The sequence below is a fragment of the Panulirus ornatus genome, chromosome 46 (assembly GCF_036320965.1).
Source record: "Panulirus ornatus isolate Po-2019 chromosome 46, ASM3632096v1, whole genome shotgun sequence".
Lineage (NCBI taxonomy): Eukaryota > Metazoa > Arthropoda > Malacostraca > Decapoda > Palinuridae > Panulirus > Panulirus ornatus.
In genome coordinates, this window is record NC_092269.1 from 7,263,682 (window position 1) to 7,283,801 (window position 20,120).

Here is a 20,120-nt window from a genome sequence, read left to right on the forward strand (position 1 = left end):
AAGCACTCCCTCAGTTTTTTCTTACAGTTCCTTATTCTCTTACCCACACACATCTTACTCAGTACCTCCTTTCTCTCTCTCTCTCTCTCTCTCTCTCTCTCTCTCTCTCTCTCTCTCTCTCTCTCTCTCTCTCTCTCTCTCTCTCTCTCTCTCCCTCTCTCTCTCTCTCCCCCCCTGTTGTCATTCTTCATGAAAAAATGTAATGAAATTCAGAAATGCTGGTGTTATGATGTGTGATAGATGGTGAGGTAGCTTCTTTTTTGAGATTGGTAAACTGCTAGTTTTTAGGTTTTGATAGTAATGTAATTGAGTGGATGGCATTAAGAATGAATCAAGTCCTTGCTCACAGTTTAGAAGCATGTGAGATGTTTTATATAGTCATTATTCCCATTAGGGTCATGGCTTTAGATAGTAAATGATGGTTTCAGTGTAGGATGTAGCAAATGTATTGGAGATTGAATTTATGTATGTTGTTTGTTGAAGGTCTGGCATGAGTGAAGTGTGATCCAGTTTACCCCTTGCATGCAAGTCATGTAATCAAAATGTGGGCCCTCTATGTTGAGATGCCAATCTTAAGATGGAGTTTCCCCTGTGGCTCCTCTGAATAAAGCTAATGTTTGTTGTAAAATGAACCAAAAGTAAGGAAGGAAGATAGTATGAGGTGAGTAACATGAAGGAATATGTGATTGATTGGGACAGACCATGGGACTTGGAGGTTTTGCTTGAACCTTATCACTGTAAGAAAGGAAAAGGGACTTATAGACATTTATAACTTTGATTTATACTTTATTTTATAACTTGTAAAACCAAACTGTTTACTCTTGTTAAAGACAGAGTTGCAGTAAGCCAAGTGACCTTTACCACAGGTACGGCCCCCCAACGAGGACACCTTACAGGGTCATTGTTGAAAACCTCTCATCACGCATCAGTTGGCAGGTGAGTCCCAGTCTTAGTTGTTTGTCTCCAGCCTTCCACACACCTGTCTTGGTCTCAGAGTATCTCGTGCCAGTATGGGGACACAGGTGGAGTCAATAGCTAAAAAGTGAAAGTATTACCATATACTTAACATCAAGTTTCAGATCAGGCAGCTTAAGAAAATATTGAAATATGATTAAAAGGCAGCTCTTGAGGTGGTGGAAGTTTACGAGAGATGCTTAACAATGTCTACTCCAAAACTTCTCTACTAAGACTTATGTAGTAGAGATGCATCTTTGGTTGTCATAACTAAGATGTAAATTTTTTCTTGTAGTTGCTACATGCTGTAGTGGAATTAGTATCACGATAAAGTTTTATTTTTATATATCGTTGGGGTATTTTTTTTCTTTTTTCAGTATCCTAAGCAGTATTGGATAATCAAACAAGAAATTTTATTTACAGAAAATTGTGCTCTTTAAAAAGATGTTTTTCTTAAGGAACTTAAGAAGATCATTGAAATATATGATTAGGGTTAGATAATGAGGTGTATTTTGGGCTTACACTCAGCTTGATTTTGAAAATTTGTAGTCTAGCTTCAAGTTATTAAAGAGAAATGAAGCACCAACAAGAATTACCATGTTGGCATTACTTCTTAGTTACTTGTTTATATATATATATATATGAATATATATAAAAAAATATGTATATATCATAATGATACTGGCAAAAACTATGATTACCAATAAGTGGAAATTCCATAGATAAAGATAACAGTGAATATTCTTTTTTATATATTAATATATATGATATATATATGTACATACATACATAGATTCATTACACTTCTACAGACATACATATGTTAGTAGTATGGAAGGCTTTGAACTTCTGTGTTGTATCATTTCTCAGCTAATGTTCTTGATTTTATTTATGAAATGTTGAAAATGAGATAAAGCATGCATAACAGATATTTGTGCAAAGTATTACATTGTGGATTGTATTAGTCTAATTCCCTGCTGAAGCTTTACTGTGGGAACATAAACGGAAAGATCTTATCACGTGGGCTCCCTCATGCTTTTGATGGTTTACTTTTTTAATAAACACACATTACAGTTTTACATTTCAATTTTTGTGCAATTCTCTGACATAAGTTAGCTGTAACTCCTTAAGTACTTTTTACCATGTATGCTTCCATGCCTTATTTTGATACACCAGTGTAGCAGTTATTTGCATATTTATGATTTAATTTTCATGAATTGTGACAACTTCATTTACCCCTATTTTTTTAAGATCACAAATAAAGCTCACAACTTTGCATGGCCTGCTAGGGAGAAGCATTCAGATATGGCAGCTTTGACCATATTTTTTTCTGTCTAATAATTTCTGATGGTACCTCCTTTTTGTCTGAGAGAAGCACACAAATGCAGCAAGGATCTGTCTTTGTTTAACTGAAAGACAACATATATGCTTGGCAGTATCACTGTCTTGTTTACAGGTGCAGATTTTATTTGGAGCGCCATGTTTGATACTGCTTGCATAAGATTTCTCTCTGATATTTTAGTTGGTATGTAAACTTTTAAGGTATATATTTGGTGTTTTATTAGGGCTTCCTAACCCAGTTTGGTATTTTGAAAACCATTGATCTGAAGTTTGTGAAACTGGGAATTAACAAATATCTCACTCTCTGTCTGGCAAATATTTGCAACACTGGTGTATTTTGTTTTTTCATGGTCACCTGCTTCCATTGCGACCATTTTTTATCTTGATTTTTATCATCACTGTTACCCCGGGACCTCTTTACCAGGGCTCCTACATTATCAAAGCTGCACTACAATCTGTTGCAGGAAAGGGATGGGCTCCTTGTGGATGAGAAGTTTTTCAACAGGTTTACAATAATGATAAAAGCTTGCTGAAGGTGACTTTGTACTCTCAACTTTACCACTAGAATGTGGAATCTGGTAATGGCTATTCATGAATACAGTAATAATGTTATTACTTAAGTACCCTGTTTAGAAAGGGCCCTAATGGTGTCCTATGAACCCTTTTTCAGGAGCCCCTATAGCTCCAAGGAGCTGGACTCTTTAGAACCTAGTTCTTTGATGAGATTTACTTTGTTTCTTCAAATGACAATGTTATATAACCTTACCAAAGGTGACTTTTCATGTTTCTTCAACTAACAATGATATAGCCTGACCAAAGGTGACTTTTCACTTGGTGTAACCTTAATCAGGCAGGGTTTGGTAACTCCTTTATATATAGAGTGAATTTGAACAATGTGGTGTACTGGGTGTTCGGGTCTGGCATTTTGCATGATGCCAGGCCCATGCACCACCATCCGGTAAAACTTGTTTCCCAGTGGCACGTTAGCTACGTCTCTTCCTTATATATCAGCTGACCGTTCTACGTCTTCTATCACATTCTTGTATCTCCCGTGACATTGTGATCATTACACAAAAGTCCACTGAGAAAATTGATTTGTTTAATTTCCCTTGTGGATATCAGCAAAAATGATATATGGGTGTTTGAAGAAATAGGAGTTCCAACAATATGATATGGTGTGAGGCATGGGCTATGGATAGGATTGTACAGGGGAGGGTGGATGTGTTGGAAATGAAATGTTTGAGGACAATATATGATGTGAGGTGGTTTGATCAAGTAATGAAAGGGTGAGAGAGATTTGTGGAAATGAAAAGTGTGGTTGAGAGAGCAGAAGAGGATCTGTTGAAATGGTTTGGACACATGGAGAGAATGAGTGAGGAAAGAGGATATATGTGTCAGAGGTGAAGGGAACGAGGAGAAATGGGAGGCCAATTTGGAGGTAAAAGGAATGAGTGAAAAAGATTTTGAGCGATCGAGGCCAGAACATACAGGAAGGTGAAAGGCATGCTAGGAATAGAGTGAATTGGAATGATTCGGTATTCCAGCGTCGATGTGCTGTCAGTGTGAAATTTGAAGCATCTGGGGATAAACCATGGAAAGTTTTGTGGGGCCTGGATGTGGGAAGGGAACTGTGGTTTCAATGCATTATGCACGACGGCTAGAGACTGGTTTTGAATGAATATGGCCTTTTTTGCCTTTTCCTGGCACTACCCCTCTGGAAGGGAGGGGGTACTTATTTCATGTGTGGCGGGGTGGTGACGGGAATGGGTGAAAGCAGCAAAGTATGAATATATACATGTATATGTATTTATATGTTGGAATGTATATGTGCGTGTATTGGCATATATATATATATACGTGTATATGGGTGGGTTGGGCCAATTTTTGTCTGTTTCCTGGTGCAGCCTCACTGAAGCAATCAAGTTTAGTAAACATTTTTAGATTGGATGTGATGGGTGTGGTTAGGGAGATGAATGCAAAGGTTTTGGAGAGGGGCAATTATGCAGTCAGTTGGAAACAAAAGGGCCTGGGAAGTGAGTCAGTTGTTGTTCGCTGATGATACAGCTCTAGTAGCTGATTTGTGTGAGAAACTGCAGAAGTTTGTGACTGAGTTTAGAAAAGTGTGTGAAAGAAAGTTGAGTAAATGTGAAGGTTATTAGGTTCAATAGGATTGAGGGACAAGTTAATTGGGATGTAAGTTTGAATGTAGAAAAATTGGAGGAAGTGAAATGTTTTTGATATCTGGGAGTGGACTTATCAGCGGGTGGAACTAGGAAGTGGAAGTGAGTTGCAGTGGGGGAGGGGGTGAAGGTTCTAGGAGCAATGAAGAATGTGTGAAGGGAGAGAACATTATATCAGGGTATGTTGGTATATTTGAAGGAATAGTAGTTTCACCAGTGTTATATGATTGCAAGGCATGGGCTATAGATAGGGTTGTACGGAGAAGGGTGGATATGTTGGAAATGAAATGTTTGAGGACAATATTTGGTGTGAGGTGGTTTGATTGAGTAATGAAAAGGTAAGAGAGATGTGTGGAAATAAGAAAGAGTGTGGTTGAGAGGGCAGAAGAGGGTGTGTTGAAGTGGTTTGGACATACGGAGAGAAGGATTGACAAAGAGAATATGTGTCAGAGGTGGAGGAAACAAGGAGAAGCATGAGACCAAATTTTAGGTGGAAGGATGAAGTGAAAGGATTTTGAGTGATCATGGCCTGAACATACAGGAGGGTGAGAGGTGTTCATGGAATAGAGTGAATTCGAATGATGTGGTATATCAGGGTCAACGTGCTGCCAATGGACTGAACCAGGTCTTGTGATACATCTGGGATAAACCATGGAATGGTGTGTGGGACCTGGATGTGGATTAGGGAGCTGTGGTTTCAGTGCATTACACATGACAGCTAGAGACTTAAGTGTGAACGAATGTGGCCTTTTTTGTCTCTTTTCCTGGCACAACCTCACTGAATCAGGGATGGTGATGCTATTTCCTGTGGGGCAGGGTAGCGACAGAAATGGATGAAGGCAAGCATGTATGAATATGTACATATGTGTATATGTCTGTATGTGCATGTATATGTTGATATGTTTATGTATATATATATATATATATGGGCATTTATGCATATACGTTTGTATTTGGGGAGTACTTACAAGGAAGGAGTGCAAATGATTGGGAGATGTATAAGAGAAAGCAGCAGGAGGTCAAGAGAAAGGTGAAGGTGTTGAAACAGAGTTCAAGTAAGAGTTAGGGTGAGCGTATCTTTAACCTTTAGGGAGAATAAACTTGTTTTGGAAGAAAAAAAATTTATGAAAGACAAGAGAACTAATCGGAACATTGGTGGGGGCAAAAGGGGAAATGATAACAGGTAGTGATGGAGTGAGGAGGAGATGGAACATTATGAAAGATTCTAAAAAAAATTTGATGATAGTAGAGGCAGATGCAGGCTGTTTTAGTCAGGGTGGTATTCAAAGTTAGAGGATACATGGAGTGTGGTTTGGTGAAGAGGGAAGTGGTGTTGAAGGCTTTCCTGAAGATGAAATGTGGGAAGGCCACAGTTGACTTTATCAAGAAATGCAATGACTGTTGTTGATTGGTTGGTAAGGATGTTCAGTGTATTTATGGCTCTTGGTAAAGTGCCTTAGGATTGGCAGAATGCATATTATAGTGCTATTGTATAAAGGCAAAGGGGATAAAGGTTAATGTTCAAAATACAGAGGCATAAGTTTGCTAAGTTTACTTAGTAAATATTATGGAAGGGTATTAATTGTGAGGATGAAAGCATTTACATAGCATCAGATTGGGAGGAGCAGTGTGGTTTTAGAAGTGGTAGAGGATGTGTGGATCAGGCTTTTGCTTTGACGAATGTGTGTGAGTTACTTAGAAAGACAGATGGCTTTGTATGTAGCATTTATGGATCTGGAGAAGGCATATGTTACCATTGATAAGAGATGCTTGGTGGAAGGTCTTATGAATATAAGGTGTGGGAAGTAAGCTGCTAGAAGCAGTGAGAAGTTTTTTATTAAGGATGTAAGGCATATGTACAAGTAGGAACAGAGGAGAGTGATTGGTTCCCAGTGAAGGTTAATCTGTGGCAGGGGTGTGTGATGTCACCACCATGGTTGTTTAATTTGTTTATGGATGGGTGTTGAGGGAGGTAAGTGCTAGTCTTGGAGAGAGTAGCCAGTATATAGTTTGTTGGGGATGAAAGAGCCTGGGAAGTAAGTCGGTTATTGTTTGCCAATGATACAGCACTGGTGGCTGATTCAAGTGAAAAATTACATAAGTTGTTGAATGAGACTGGAAAATTGTGTGAAAGGAGAAAGTTGAGAGTATATATGAATAAAAGCAAGGTTATGAGGTTCAGCGGGGTTGAAGGACAAGTTAGATGGGATGATAGTTTGAATAGAGAAAAAATAAAAGGATAGAGGGAAAAGGATTTTGAGGGATAGGGGCCTGAACTTGCAGGAGGGTTTAAGGGGTGCACTGGATAGACTGAATTGGAACAGTGTAGGATACTGGGGTCAACATGCCATCATTGGACTGAATCAGGTCATGTGAAATGTCCAAGGTAAATCATGGAAGGGTCTGTGGCGCCTGGATGTGGATATTGAATTTTGGTTTCGGTACATTACACATGACAGCTTGTGTATGGATGTGAGTGGATATGGCCTGTCTTCATTTATTTTCCTGGCACTACCTCACTTACATGACTGGGTCTGGGGGGAAATGAGAGAATGTCTTTTATCTTTATTATTTTCCCTCTTGCATTCATGCTGTTTCCTGTGGGGCAGGGTTGTGTCAGGAATGGGTGAAGATGAGCAAGTATGATATGTACATGTGTATATATGTTTATTTATGTGTATATTAGGGGAAATTTTTTACCTCCTTGATCCCCATTTCCTGCATTAGTGAGGTAGCTCTTGGAAAACAGATGGAAGAAGGACCCATCCACTCATATACACATTTATATGCATATATGCACTTATTATGTAGTTATTATACTTAATTGCTGTTTCCTGCGTCAGCAAGGTAGCACCAGGAAACAGAAAAAGAATGGCCCATCCACTCATATACACATGTATATATGTAAATGCCCATACATATACATACACATTATTATTATTATTTTTTTTTTTTTTTTTTTTTTTTTTTTTTTTTTTTTTTTTTTAACTATTTGCCATTTCCCGCGTTAGCGAGGTAGCGTTAAGAACAGAGGACTGGGCCTTTTTTGGAATATCCTCACCTGGCCCCCTCTGTTCCTTCTTTTGGAAAATTAAAAAAAAAACGAGGGGAGGATTTCCAGCCCCCCGCTCCCTCCCCTTTTAGTCGCCTTCTACGACACGCAGGGAATACGTGGGAAGTATTCTTAATCCCCTATCCCCAGGGATAACATACATATATACATAATATATATATATATATATATATATATATATATATATATATATATATATATATATATATATTTTCTTTCTTTCAAACTATTCACCATTTCCCGCGTTAGCGAGGTAGTGATAAGAACAGAGGACTGGGCCTTACAGGGAATATCCTCACCTGGCCCCCTTCTCTGTTCCTTGTTTTGGAAAATAAAAAAAATGAGAGGGGAGGATTTCCAGCCACCCGCTCCCTCCCTTTTTAGTCGTCTTCTACAACACGCAGGGAATACGTGGGAAGTATTCTCAGTCCCCTACCCCCCTATATATATACACATATATATATATATATATATATATATATATATATATATATATATATATATTTTTTTTTTTTTTTTTTTTTTTTTTTTTTTTTTTATACTTTGTCGCTGTCTCCCGCGTTTGCGAGGTAGCGCAAGGAAACAGACGAAAGAAATGGCCCAACCTCCCCCCCCCCCCCATACACATGTACATACACACGTCCACACACGCAAATATACATACCTACACAGCTTTCCATGGTTTACCCCAGACGCTTCACATGCCTTGATTCAATCCACTGACAGCACGTCAACCCCTGTATACCACATGACTCCAATTCACTCTATTCCTTGCCCTCCTTTCACCCTCCTGCATGTTCAGGCCCCGATCACACAAAATCTTTTTCACTCCATCTTTCCACCTCCAATTTGGTCTCCCTCTTCTCCTCGTTCCCTCCACCTCCGACACATATATCCTCTTGGTCAATCTCTCCTCACTCATTCTCTCCATGTGCCCAAACCATTTCAAAACACCCTCTTCTGCTCTCTCAACCACGCTCTTTTTATTTCCACACATCTCTCTTACCCTTACGTTACTTACTCGATCAAACCACCTCACACCACACATTGTCCTCAAACATCTCATTTCCAGCACATCCATCCTCCTGCGCACACCTCTATCCATAGCCCACGCCTCGCAACCATACAACATTGTTGGAACCACTATTCCCTCAAACATACCCATTTTCGCTTTCCGAGATACTGTTCTCGACTTCCACACATTTTTCAAGGCTCCCAAAATTTTCGCCCCCTCCCCCACCCTATGATCCACTTCCGCTTCCATGGTTCCATCCGCTGACAGATCCACTCCCAGATATCTAAAACACTTCACTTCCTCCAGTTTTTCTCCATTCAAACTCACCTCCCAATTGACTTGACCCTCACCCCTACTGTACCTAATAACCTTGCTCTTATTCACATTTACTCTCAACTTTCTTCTTCCACACACTTTACCAAACTCAGTCACCAACTTCTGCAGTTTCTCACATGAATCAGCCACCAGCGCTGTATCATCAGCGAACAACAACTGACTCACTTCCCAAGCTCTCTCATCCCCAACAGACTTCATACTTGCCCCTCTTTCCAGGACTCTTGCATTTACCTCCCTTACAACCCCATCCATAAACAAATTAAACAACCATGGAGACATCACACACCCCTGCCGCAAACCTACATTCACTGAGAACCAATCACTTTCCTCTCTTCCTACACGTACACATGCCTTACATCCTCGATAAAAACTTTTCACTGCTTCTAACAACTTGCCTCCCACACCATATATTCTTAATACCTTCCACAGAGCATCTCTATCAACTCTATCATATGCCTTCTCCAGATCCATAAATGCTACATACAAATCCATTTGCTTTTCTAAGTATTTCTCACATACATTCTTCAAAGCAAACACCTGATCCACACATCCTCTACCACTTCTGAAACCGCACTGCTCTTCCCCAATCTGATGCTCTGTACATGCCTTCACCCTCTCGATCAATACCCTCCCATATAATTTACCAGGAATACTCAACAAACTTATACCTCTGTAATTTGAGCACTCACTCTTATCCCCTTTGCCTTTGTACAATGGCACTATGCACGCATTCCGCCAATCCTCAGGCACCTCACCATGAGTCATACATACATTAAATAACCTTACCACACACACACATATATACATATTCCTTCCTTTCTCTCACACTACTCGCCACTTCCCGCGTCAGCAAGGCAGCGCCAAGAACAGAAAGAGGACTGGGCCTCCAAGGGAACATCCTCACCTGGCCTCACTTGTCGCTGTCTCCCGCGTTAGCAAGGTAGCGCAAGGACACAGATGAAAGAATAGCCCAACCCACCCACATGCACATGCATATACAGACACATCCACACACACACACATACATACCTATACATTTCAACGTATACATATATATACATACACAGACTTATACATATATACACATGTACATAATTCATACTTTCTGCCGTTATTCATTCCTGTTGTCACCCCGCCACACATGCAATGACACCCCATCTCCCCTGCACGCGCGCGAGTTAGCATTAGGAAAAGACAACTAAGGCCACATTCGTTCACACTCAGTCTATGCCAGAGGTTTGGAGAGAGGGGCAAGTATGCAATCTGTTATGGATAAGAGGGCTTGGGAAGTGAGTCAGCTGTTCGCTGATGATACAGCGCTAATGGCTGATTCAGGTGAGAAACTGCAGAAGCTGATGACTGAGTTTGGTAAAGTGTGAAAGAAGAAAGCTGAGATTAAATGTGAATAAGAGCAAGGTTATTAGGTTCAGTAGGGTTGAGGGACAGGTAAACTGGGAGGTAAGTTTGAATGGAGAAAAACTGGAGTAAGTGAAGTGTTTTAGATATCTTGAGTGGATTTAGCAGTGGATAGAACCATGGAAGTGGATGTAAGTCACAAGGTGGGGGAGGGGGCAAAGGTTCTGGGAGCGTTGAAGAATGTGTGGAAGGTGAGAACATTATCTCGGAGAGCAGAAATGAGTATGTTTGAAGGAATAGTGGTTCCAACAATGTTATATGGTTGCAAGGCATGGGTATAGATAGGGTTGTGCGGAGGAGGGTGGATGTGTTGGAAATGAAATTTTGAGGACAATATGTGGTATGAGGTGGTTTGATCAAGTAAGTAATGAAGGGTAAGAGAGGTGTGTGGTAATAAAAAGAGTGTGGTCGAGAGAGCAGAAGAGGGTGTATTGAAATGGTTTGGTCATATGGAGAGAATGAGTGAGGAAAGATTGACAAAAGAAGATATATGTGTCAGAGGTGGAGGGAACAAGGAGAAGTGGGAGACCAAATTGGAGGTGGAAGGATGGAGTGAAAAAGATTTTGAGCAACTGGGGCCTGAACATACAGGAGGATGAAAGGCATGCAAGGAGTAGAGTGAATTGGAATGATGTGGTATACCTGGATCGACATGCTGTCAATGGATTGAACCAGGGCATGTGAAGTGTCTGGGGTAAACCATGGAAAGTTTTGTGAGGCCTGGATGTGGAAAGGGATCTGTGGTTTCGGTGCATTCAACATGACACGAGACTGAGGTGTGAACAAATGTGGCGTTTGTTGTCTTTTCCTAGTGCTACTTCGGGCGCATGCTGGGGGAGAGGGGTGCCATTTCATGTGTGGCGGAGTGGCGGCAGGAATAGATGAAGGCAGCATGTATAAATATGTACATGTGTATATATGTATATGTCTGTGTATGTATATGTATGTATACATTAAAATTTATAGGTATGTATGTGTGTGTGTGTGTGTGGGCATTTATGTATGTACATGTGTATGTGTATTATTATTATGATTATTCTTAATCACTGTGTCACATGTCAGCGAGGTAGTGCCAGGAAGCGGACAAAGAATGGCCCATCCATGTTTACATAAATGCCCAGACACGCACATATACATACATATATACACATGTACATATTAATACTTGCTTGCCTTCATCCATTCCTGTCTCTACCCCACCTCATGGGTTCAGTCCATTGACAGCATTTCAACCCTGGTATACCACATCATTCCAATTCATTCTATTCCTTGCATGCCTCTCACCTTCCTGCATGTTCAGGCCCTGATCACTCAAAATCTTTTTCACCCCATCCTTCCACCTCTAATCTGGTCTCCCACTTTTCCTTGTACCCTCCTCTGACACATGTAGCCTCTGTCAACCTGTACCTAATAACCTTGCTCTTATTCACATTTACCCTTAACTTTCTTCTTTCACACACTTTACCAAACTCAGTCACCAGCTTCTGCACTTTCTCACATGAATCAGCCACCAGCGAACAACAACTGACTCACTTCCCAAGCTCTCTCATCCACAACAGACTTTCAATCTTTGCCCCTCTTTCCAAAACTCTTGCATTCACCTCCCTAACAACCCCATCCATAATATAATATTATTTTTATTATTGTTATTTTGCTTTGTCGCTGTCTCCCGCGTTTACGAGGTAGCGCAAGGAAACAGACGAAAGAAATGGCCCAACCCACCCCCATACACATGTATATACATACGTCCACACACGCAAATATACATACCTACACAGCTTTCCATGGTTTACCCCAGACGCTTCACATGCCCTGATTCAATCCACTGACAGCACGTCAACCCCAGTATACCACATCGATCCAATTCACTCTATTCCTTGCCCTCCTTTCACCCTTCTGCATGTTCAGGCCCCGATCACACAAAATCTTTTTCACTCCATCTTTCCACCTCCAATTTGGTCTCCCACTTCTCCTCGTTCCCTCCACCTCTGACACATATATCCTCTTGGTCAATCTTTCCTCACTCATTCTCTCCATGTGCCCAAACCATTTCAAAACACCCTCTTCTGCTCTTTCAACCATGCTCTTTTTATTTCCACACATCTCTCTTACCCTTACGTTACTTACTCGATCAAACCACCTCACACCACACATTGTCCTCAAACATCTCATTTCCAGCACATCCATCCTCCTGCACACAACTCTATCCATAGCCCACGCCTCGCAACCATACAACATTGTTGGAACCACTGTTCCTTCAAACATACCCATTTTTGCTTTCCGAGATAATGTTCTTGACTTCCACACATTCTTCAAGGCTCCCGGGATTTTCGCCCCCTCCCCCACCCTATGATCCACTTCCTCTTCCATGGTTCCATCCGTTGCCAGATCCACTCCCAGATATCTAAAACACTTTACTTCCTCCAGTTTTTCTCCATTCAAACTTACCTCCCAATTGACTTGACCCTCAACCCTACTGTACCTAATAACCTTGCTCTTATTCACATTTACTCTTAACTTTCCTCTTTCACACACTTTACCAAACTCAGTCACCAGCTTCTGCAGTTTCTCACATGAATCAGCCACCAGCGCTGTATCATCAGCGAACAACAACTGACTTACTTCCCAAGCTCTCTCATCCCCAACAGACTTCATACTTGCCCCTCTTTCCAAAACTCTTGCATTCACCTCCCTAACAACCCCATCCTTAAACAAATTAAACAACCACGGAGACATCACACACCCCTGCCGCAAACCTACATTCACTGAGAACCAATCACTTTCCTCTCTTCCTACACGTACACATGCCTTACATCCTCGATAAAAACTTTTCACTGCTTCTAACAACTTGCCTCCCACACCATATATTCTTAATACCTTCCACAGAGCATCTCTATCAACTCTATCATATGCCCTCTCCAGATCCATAAATGCTACATACAAATCCATTTGCTTTTCTAAGTATTTCTCACATGCATTCTTCAAAGCAAACACCTGATCCACACATCCTCTACCACTTCTGAAACCACACTGCTCTTCCCCAATCTGATGCTCTGTACATGCCTTCACCCTCTCAATCAATACCCTCCCATATAATTTACCAGGAATACTCAACAAACTTATACCTCTAATTTGAGCACTCACTCTTATCCCCTTTGCCTTTGTACAATGGCACTATGCACGCATTCTGCCAATCCTTAGGCACCTCACCATGAGTCATACATACATTAAATAACCTTACCAACCAGTCAATAATACAGTCACCCCCTTTTTTAATAAATTCCACTGCAATACCATCCAAACCTGCTGCCTTGCCGGCTTTCATCTTCCACAAAGCTTTTACTACCTCTTCTCTGTTTACCAAATCATTTTCCCTAACCCTCTCACTTTGCACACCACCTCGACCAAAACACCCTTTTTCTGCCACTCTATCATCAAACACATTCAACAAACCTTCAAAATACTCACTCCATCTCCTCACATCACCACTACTTGTTATCACCTCCCCATTTGCGCCCTTCACTGAAGTTCCCATTTGCTCCCTTGTCTTACGCAATTTATTTACCTCCTTCCAGAACATCTTTTTATTCTCCCTAAAATTTAATGATACTCTCTCACCCCAACTCTCATAAATTTATCTTTGGTAATACCAGGAGTTTTTCTTTAAAGATTAAATGACTGAAGACAAGATTGCTGCAGACATCACTGAATAATTTAGAAAGTTTTACATTTAAGAATGTTCAGGATATGGATTCCACAAGTGTAAAACTCCACTCCCATATATTACTAATTGGTAGTTCATTACTTGGGGCCCCCCTCAAAAAAATAGTTCATAAAGCAATGTTTTGCTACAGTGCTGTCTGAGGACTAGGGCATAGACTATTAGTATTGCTCACAATAGTAACAGTTTTGAAAGAAACTCATATTCACTTTATCATCTCCAGTATTCTATATGTACAGAATTAAATTCCTGTTCCACAAGCTCAAGACAAAATTATTTGGAATTGTATCCCAGCTACTAACAGTGATCGGGAAGGAATACAAAGTTTTTATGTATTTTGATATGCTGTATATTGAGAGTGAGAACTCTCTTAATTGACAGTATTAAAGTACACATGTTGATGTATAACACATCAACATACTTTAATATTAACCAAAACTTGATAGCAAAAGCAAAGAAGACAATGAACAAGTAACAGATATTCATCGCTGATGGAGTAAACTGTACCACTGGTGTATCATGAATGATTATACATGCCCTTGTTTTTTCTGTGATAAGGATTTGACCACATTTATAATGAGATAAAACAATAATTCATTGTGCAAAAGCCAATCAGCCAGTCCGATGAGCGAGGTAAATACTGGTATGGATACACTTATAGTACTTTGGAAGGCTTGTCACACTTTAAGTAATTTTGGCAATCCCACTGACACCATGCACAAATACTAATACATGCTTCTGTTGGGTTACTGATCTAAATTCATTTTGCTGTTGAGTGTGGGATACAAATCTTAATTATTTTGCTCTACTGTTTTTATGGGGCTCTCGTAGCACTCGAGAAGCTGACCATGTACACAGTTGGGACCACAGGTCATAAAGTGTTTTGATGTTTGTGCAAATGTGTGCAGATAGTGCAGGGCAGTCAGTAGCAAGTGTTTGTTGTCTTCTTAATGATATATGCATTGTTGGCATAAAGGGTCTAGGAATATGGTGTTTGAAAGGTAAATGGAGTGAAAGTATAGATTTTGCCAAGTCTTATAGAGTGAGAGAAGAAAGTGTATTAAACTGTGTTATTGATGTGGGGAGGAGAAACAATGAGAGAGGTGATAGAATTTGAATATTTTGGAGCTATCATGGGTAAGTTTGGCAATACGGAAGTAGAGGTAAGAGATAGAGCAGTACATGGAAGAAGTCACTGGATCCCATAATAGATTAATGGAGGGTGTAGGTATTAGTATGGAAGTGAAGAAGGGATTAAGGAATAGCATAGTCCTCTTGACCCAGACATGTGCAACTAAAACATGGACATGGGATGGGTCACATAGGCCAAGATTCCAGTCTATGGAAACAAGTAATTTTAGAGGAGCATGTGGAATGATGGAATGAAGAGAGTAATGAGGGGATGCATGATAGATTTGGTATGGCTGGGAATGATGTCTGGAGTGTTGAGTGGGTTGAACATAATACTTTAATGTTTTGGGCATTTGGAAGAAATGAAGACAAATTTTAAAAGGAGAGTGTATGGTAACAATTAAATGAGTTGGTGTAGAAGCAAGACCACCTGTGTGTGACATGGGGAAGTTGATTAAAAGAGTACTGGAGGGAGAGAAATGGGAGAAGAATGCTTGGATTGGTGTATACAAGAGAGGCATGTAAGGACAGGGATCAGTCAAGGCTCTTTTGCCATGGCCATCCCCTTGATGGGAGTCTCAGAGGGAATTTGTGTTAGGTACATAAATATATAGCTAAATAGAGAAAGTTTTGTATTCAATGATACATCAGCCACCCCAGAAACAGTTCTTTAAGTGCAGAAATATTTCAAGCGAAGGCCAGGAGTTCATTTTGAAGATGAAATACAGTGGATGGATCATAAACCATTGAAATTTTTTTAAGCAAGTTCTGGATGTTCTGCATATTTCAAGAGAAGATCTTATTTACACAGTGCATAACACTGCCAAGGATGATGATTATGTGTTGTTTTGTACAGATATGCTTTACTGGCCTCATTTGAATAGTTAAGCCCAAAGCCATCATAAATACCACATTCAATTACAGTTAGGGACTGTAAGAGGAGGATGCATGAGATGCTAAAACAAATGAGGGATGCCTTTTTTCTGTATATGAAGCAGTTAAACTTGAGAACAACTTACCAAAGACTTAGATTTGTTGATTTAAACAGCGCTTATTGAAAGCTTGCTAGAAAACGTGATCAGTTAATTATAGAAGCTTCAGCTGTCCATACTTTCACCATTTCCCTTTTGGGCAAATTTCTTCCTTGGAGAGAATCTGTGTCTTGTATAGTACTTATTATTCTATGGGTATTATTTTGGCAGCTGTTTTTGTGAGCTATGTGCATGGGTGCAAGCCTTGTGTTTGGCTACTCCTTCCCACAGTTTCTATGCAAAGACCAATGACTTAAGAATTGGCTGTTATTATGGCTCCTTCCCTGGAGCATTTAAACCATGGAGTTCACTTCCTTCTTTCATATTTCCCTTGTTGTATGAACTTTCTTCTTTTAAGAGTCTTGCTTATGTCGGCAAAAGGCCTTTGATTGAGAATGTTTTGCCCATACCTTGTTGGTCACAAGAAGGGGAGGAACCAGGTTCCAGTAATGTGCTCCCCCATGTGGTGGTTGGTCAAAACCCCACACATAAAACAGTGATGCAGTAAAATGACTGCTGCCACCTACGTAGTGTGGTTCATTTATTTCTCCTTTGTTTTCACTGTTTGGTGATTTGTGAACATATGATATTAAGATGTATTGTGTTAGTGTTTGTTATGTATTATGAAGTATAAATGATGTTGATATGTTGAGCAGTAATGAGTTAGCAGTGCAGGGCTGTTAATTATCCATTTAGACCTGGATCTTTCATTTTTTCCACTTCCTGTACAGTGTTCATGAATGTGAATGTGTGCTCATTCAAATACATATATAAAGGTATTTAAGGGTGAAATACATTGCTTTTTTTTTTTTTTTTTTTTTTTTTTTTTTTTTTTTTAGGCTCATAAACTGGCAATGCAATTATACTTATCATTCCAATAATTCTCTCTCTCTCTCTCTCTCTCTCTCTCTCTCTCTCTCTCTCTCTCTCTCTCTCTCTCTCTCCTCTCTCTCTCTCTCCTCTCTCCTCTCTCTCTCTCTCTCTCTCTCTCTCTCTCTCTCTCTCTCTCTCTCTCTCTCTCTCTTCTCTCTCAAGGTTACACCATGAGTTGAAATTTAACTCTTGGTGTGGCTTGACCTTTGGAAATATGATCTTATCAAAGGACTTACCATTCCAAAGGAGTTTACATTTTTCTGTTACTGTAAGTAGCATATCCTTGAGCTGCAGGTGCCTTTAGGATGGTCTTAGGTGACTTCAGAACAATTCCTTAGGAATTGTTCTGGGCATAATTACAAATTAATGGAATACATTTTCTTTTTTCCCCTAAGGGAAATTAATGCTTGAAATGGAAATTTAATAGATTTGCCTTCATAAAGAAAACCAAATATGAAAAGATGACTTGAAGTTAAGCATCAAGAAGGAGAGGGTTAGTAAAATTACAGAAAGGCATGCAGGTTAGATTATTTACTTATATGTCACTACTGGATGAGTGCACACATCACAGAAAGCAGGGGTTAGTAAAGCATTACAGAAAGGGCAGATGCAGGGTTTATGGATATATTTTACTTATATGCTCACCCTATCCTGTGTGAGTGACGTAGTGTCAAGAACAGATGACTGAGCCTTAGAGGGAAGGGAAAATTCCTTACTAGCCTCCTTGCTTTGCTCCTTTTTCGAATGTAGTAGTGTAATGCAGGGTGGGGGAGGGGGCAAAGGTTTTGGGAGAGAAGAAGAATGTGTGGAAGGAGAGAACATTTTTGCGGAGAGCAAAAATGGGTATTTGAAGGAATAGTAGATCCAACAATATTATATGGTTGCGAGGTGTGGGCTATAGATAGGGTTGTACAGCGGAGGGTGGATGTGTTGGAAATTAAATTTTTAAGAACTGTTTATGTTGTGAGGTGGTTTGATTAAGTAATGAAAGGGTAAAAGAGATGCATGGAAATAAAAAGAGTGTGATTGATAGAGCAGAAGAGGTGTTGAAATGGTTTGGACATATGGAGAGAATGAGTGAGGAAAGGTTGACAAAGAGGATGTATGTGTCATCCTCTACCACTTCTGAAACCACACTGCTCATCCGCAATCTGATCCTTTGTACATGCCTTCACCCTCTCAAATCAGTACCCTCCCATACCATTTCCCAGGAATACTCAACAAACTTTTACCTCTGTAGTTTGAACACTCGCCTTTATCCCCGTTACTGTTGTACATTGGCACTCTACATGCACTCTGCCAATCCTCAGGCACCTCACCATGGTCCACACATACATTGAATATCCTTACCAACCAATCAACAACACAGTCACCCCCGTTTTTGATAAATTCCACTGCAATAACCTCCAAAACTGCTGCCTTGCCAGATTTCATCTTCTGCCAAGCTTTCACTGTCTCTTCTCTCTTAACCAAACCACCCCAACTAAAACACCCTATATCTGCCACTCTTATCATCAAAACATTAAACAAACTTTCAAAATACTCACTCCATCTCCTTCCTTCATCACTACTTATGATTACCTCCCCACTTCCCCCCTTCACTGATGTTCCCATTTGTTCTCTTGTCTTACACACATTACTTACCTCCCTCCAAAACATCTTTTTATCATTCCTAAAATCTACTGATACTCTCTCACCCCGACTCTCATTTACCCTCTTTTTCAACCTTTGGACCATTCTCTTGACCTCCTGCTGCTTTCTTTTATACATCTCCCAGTCATTTGCACTACTTCCTTGAAGTATCTTCTAAACGCCTCTTTTCTCTTTTACTAACAACCTTACTTCTTCATCCCACCACTAACTACCCTTTCTAATCTGCACACCTCCCACCTTTCTCATGCCACATGCATCTTTGCACAAGCCATTACTGCTTCCCTAAATACATCCCATTCCTCACCCACTCCCCTCACGTCATTTGCTCTCACCTTTTGCCATTCTACTCTCTATGTCTCCTGATACTTCCTAACACAAGTCTCCTTTCCAAACTCACTCACTCTCACCACTCGCTTCCTAACATTCTCTTCTTTTTTGAAAACCTCTACAAATTTTCACCTTTGCCTCCACATGATAGTGATCATACATCCCTTCAGCTGCTCCTCAGCATATTGATTTCCTAAAGTCTCCCTTTTACATGCCTATCAGTTAACATGTAATGCAATGATGCCCTTTGACCATCTTTCCTATTGATATACATATACTTATTTATATCTCTCTTTTTAAACCTGGTGTTCCCAATCACCAGTCTTTTTACAGCTCACAAATCCACGAGCTCTTCACCATTTCCATTTACGACACTGAGCACCCTATGTACACCAATTATACCCTTAGCATTACACATGACAGCTAGAGACTGTGTGAACGAATGTGGCCTGTGTTGTCTTTTCGTAGCGCTACCTAGCGTGCGTGCAGGGGGAGGGGGGTGCCATTTCATGTGTGACGGGGTGGCGGCAGGAATGCATGAAGGAAGCATGTATGAATATGTACATGTGCATATATGTATATGTCTGTGTGTGTATGCTTTGAAATGTTTAGGTATGTATATGTGCGTGTGTGGGCGTTTATGTATATACATGTGTATGTGGGTGGTTTGGGCCATTCTTTCATCTGCTTCCATGTGCTACCTCACTAACGCAGGAGACAGCAACAAAGTATGATAAATAATTTGAATAGATAATTATTTCATATATTCTAGATAGAGGTGGGTTTGGTGTTAGCATGACTGTTTAATCTTTATGGATAGGGTGGAGAGAAGTGAATGCAAGGAGTCTTGGAGAAAGGGATGGGGCAATTTTGCAGTGTGTTGTGGGTAGGCAGGCTTGGGGGATTAGCCAGTTACTGTTTGCAGTTGACGCAGTGCTGGTGGAAGATTCAAATGAGAAACTGCTGAAGCTGGTGACTTGAGTTTGGGAGTGTGTGTGAAATGAGACATTTATGGAAATATGAATAAAGGAAAGTTCATTAGTGGAGAGAGAGGGACATTAATTAAGCT

General features: G+C 40.2%; 1 protein-coding gene across 7 annotated transcripts in view; it reads left to right on the forward strand.

Moving 5' to 3' along the window:
* The window catches only part of LOC139763103 (serine/arginine-rich splicing factor 6-like), an 81,255-nt gene that overhangs the window by 44,691 nt on the left and 16,444 nt on the right, over positions 1–20,120 (forward strand). For 4 of the 7 annotated variants that reach the window (XM_071688750.1, XM_071688749.1, XM_071688751.1 and 1 more), the window contains one exon: positions 831–936. In XM_071688750.1, the coding sequence (XP_071544851.1) occupies positions 831–936 (106 nt within the window). The remainder of the gene's footprint in view (positions 1–830; positions 937–20,120) is intronic. The other 3 variants (XM_071688755.1, XM_071688753.1, XM_071688756.1) reach the window with 1 other exon arrangement.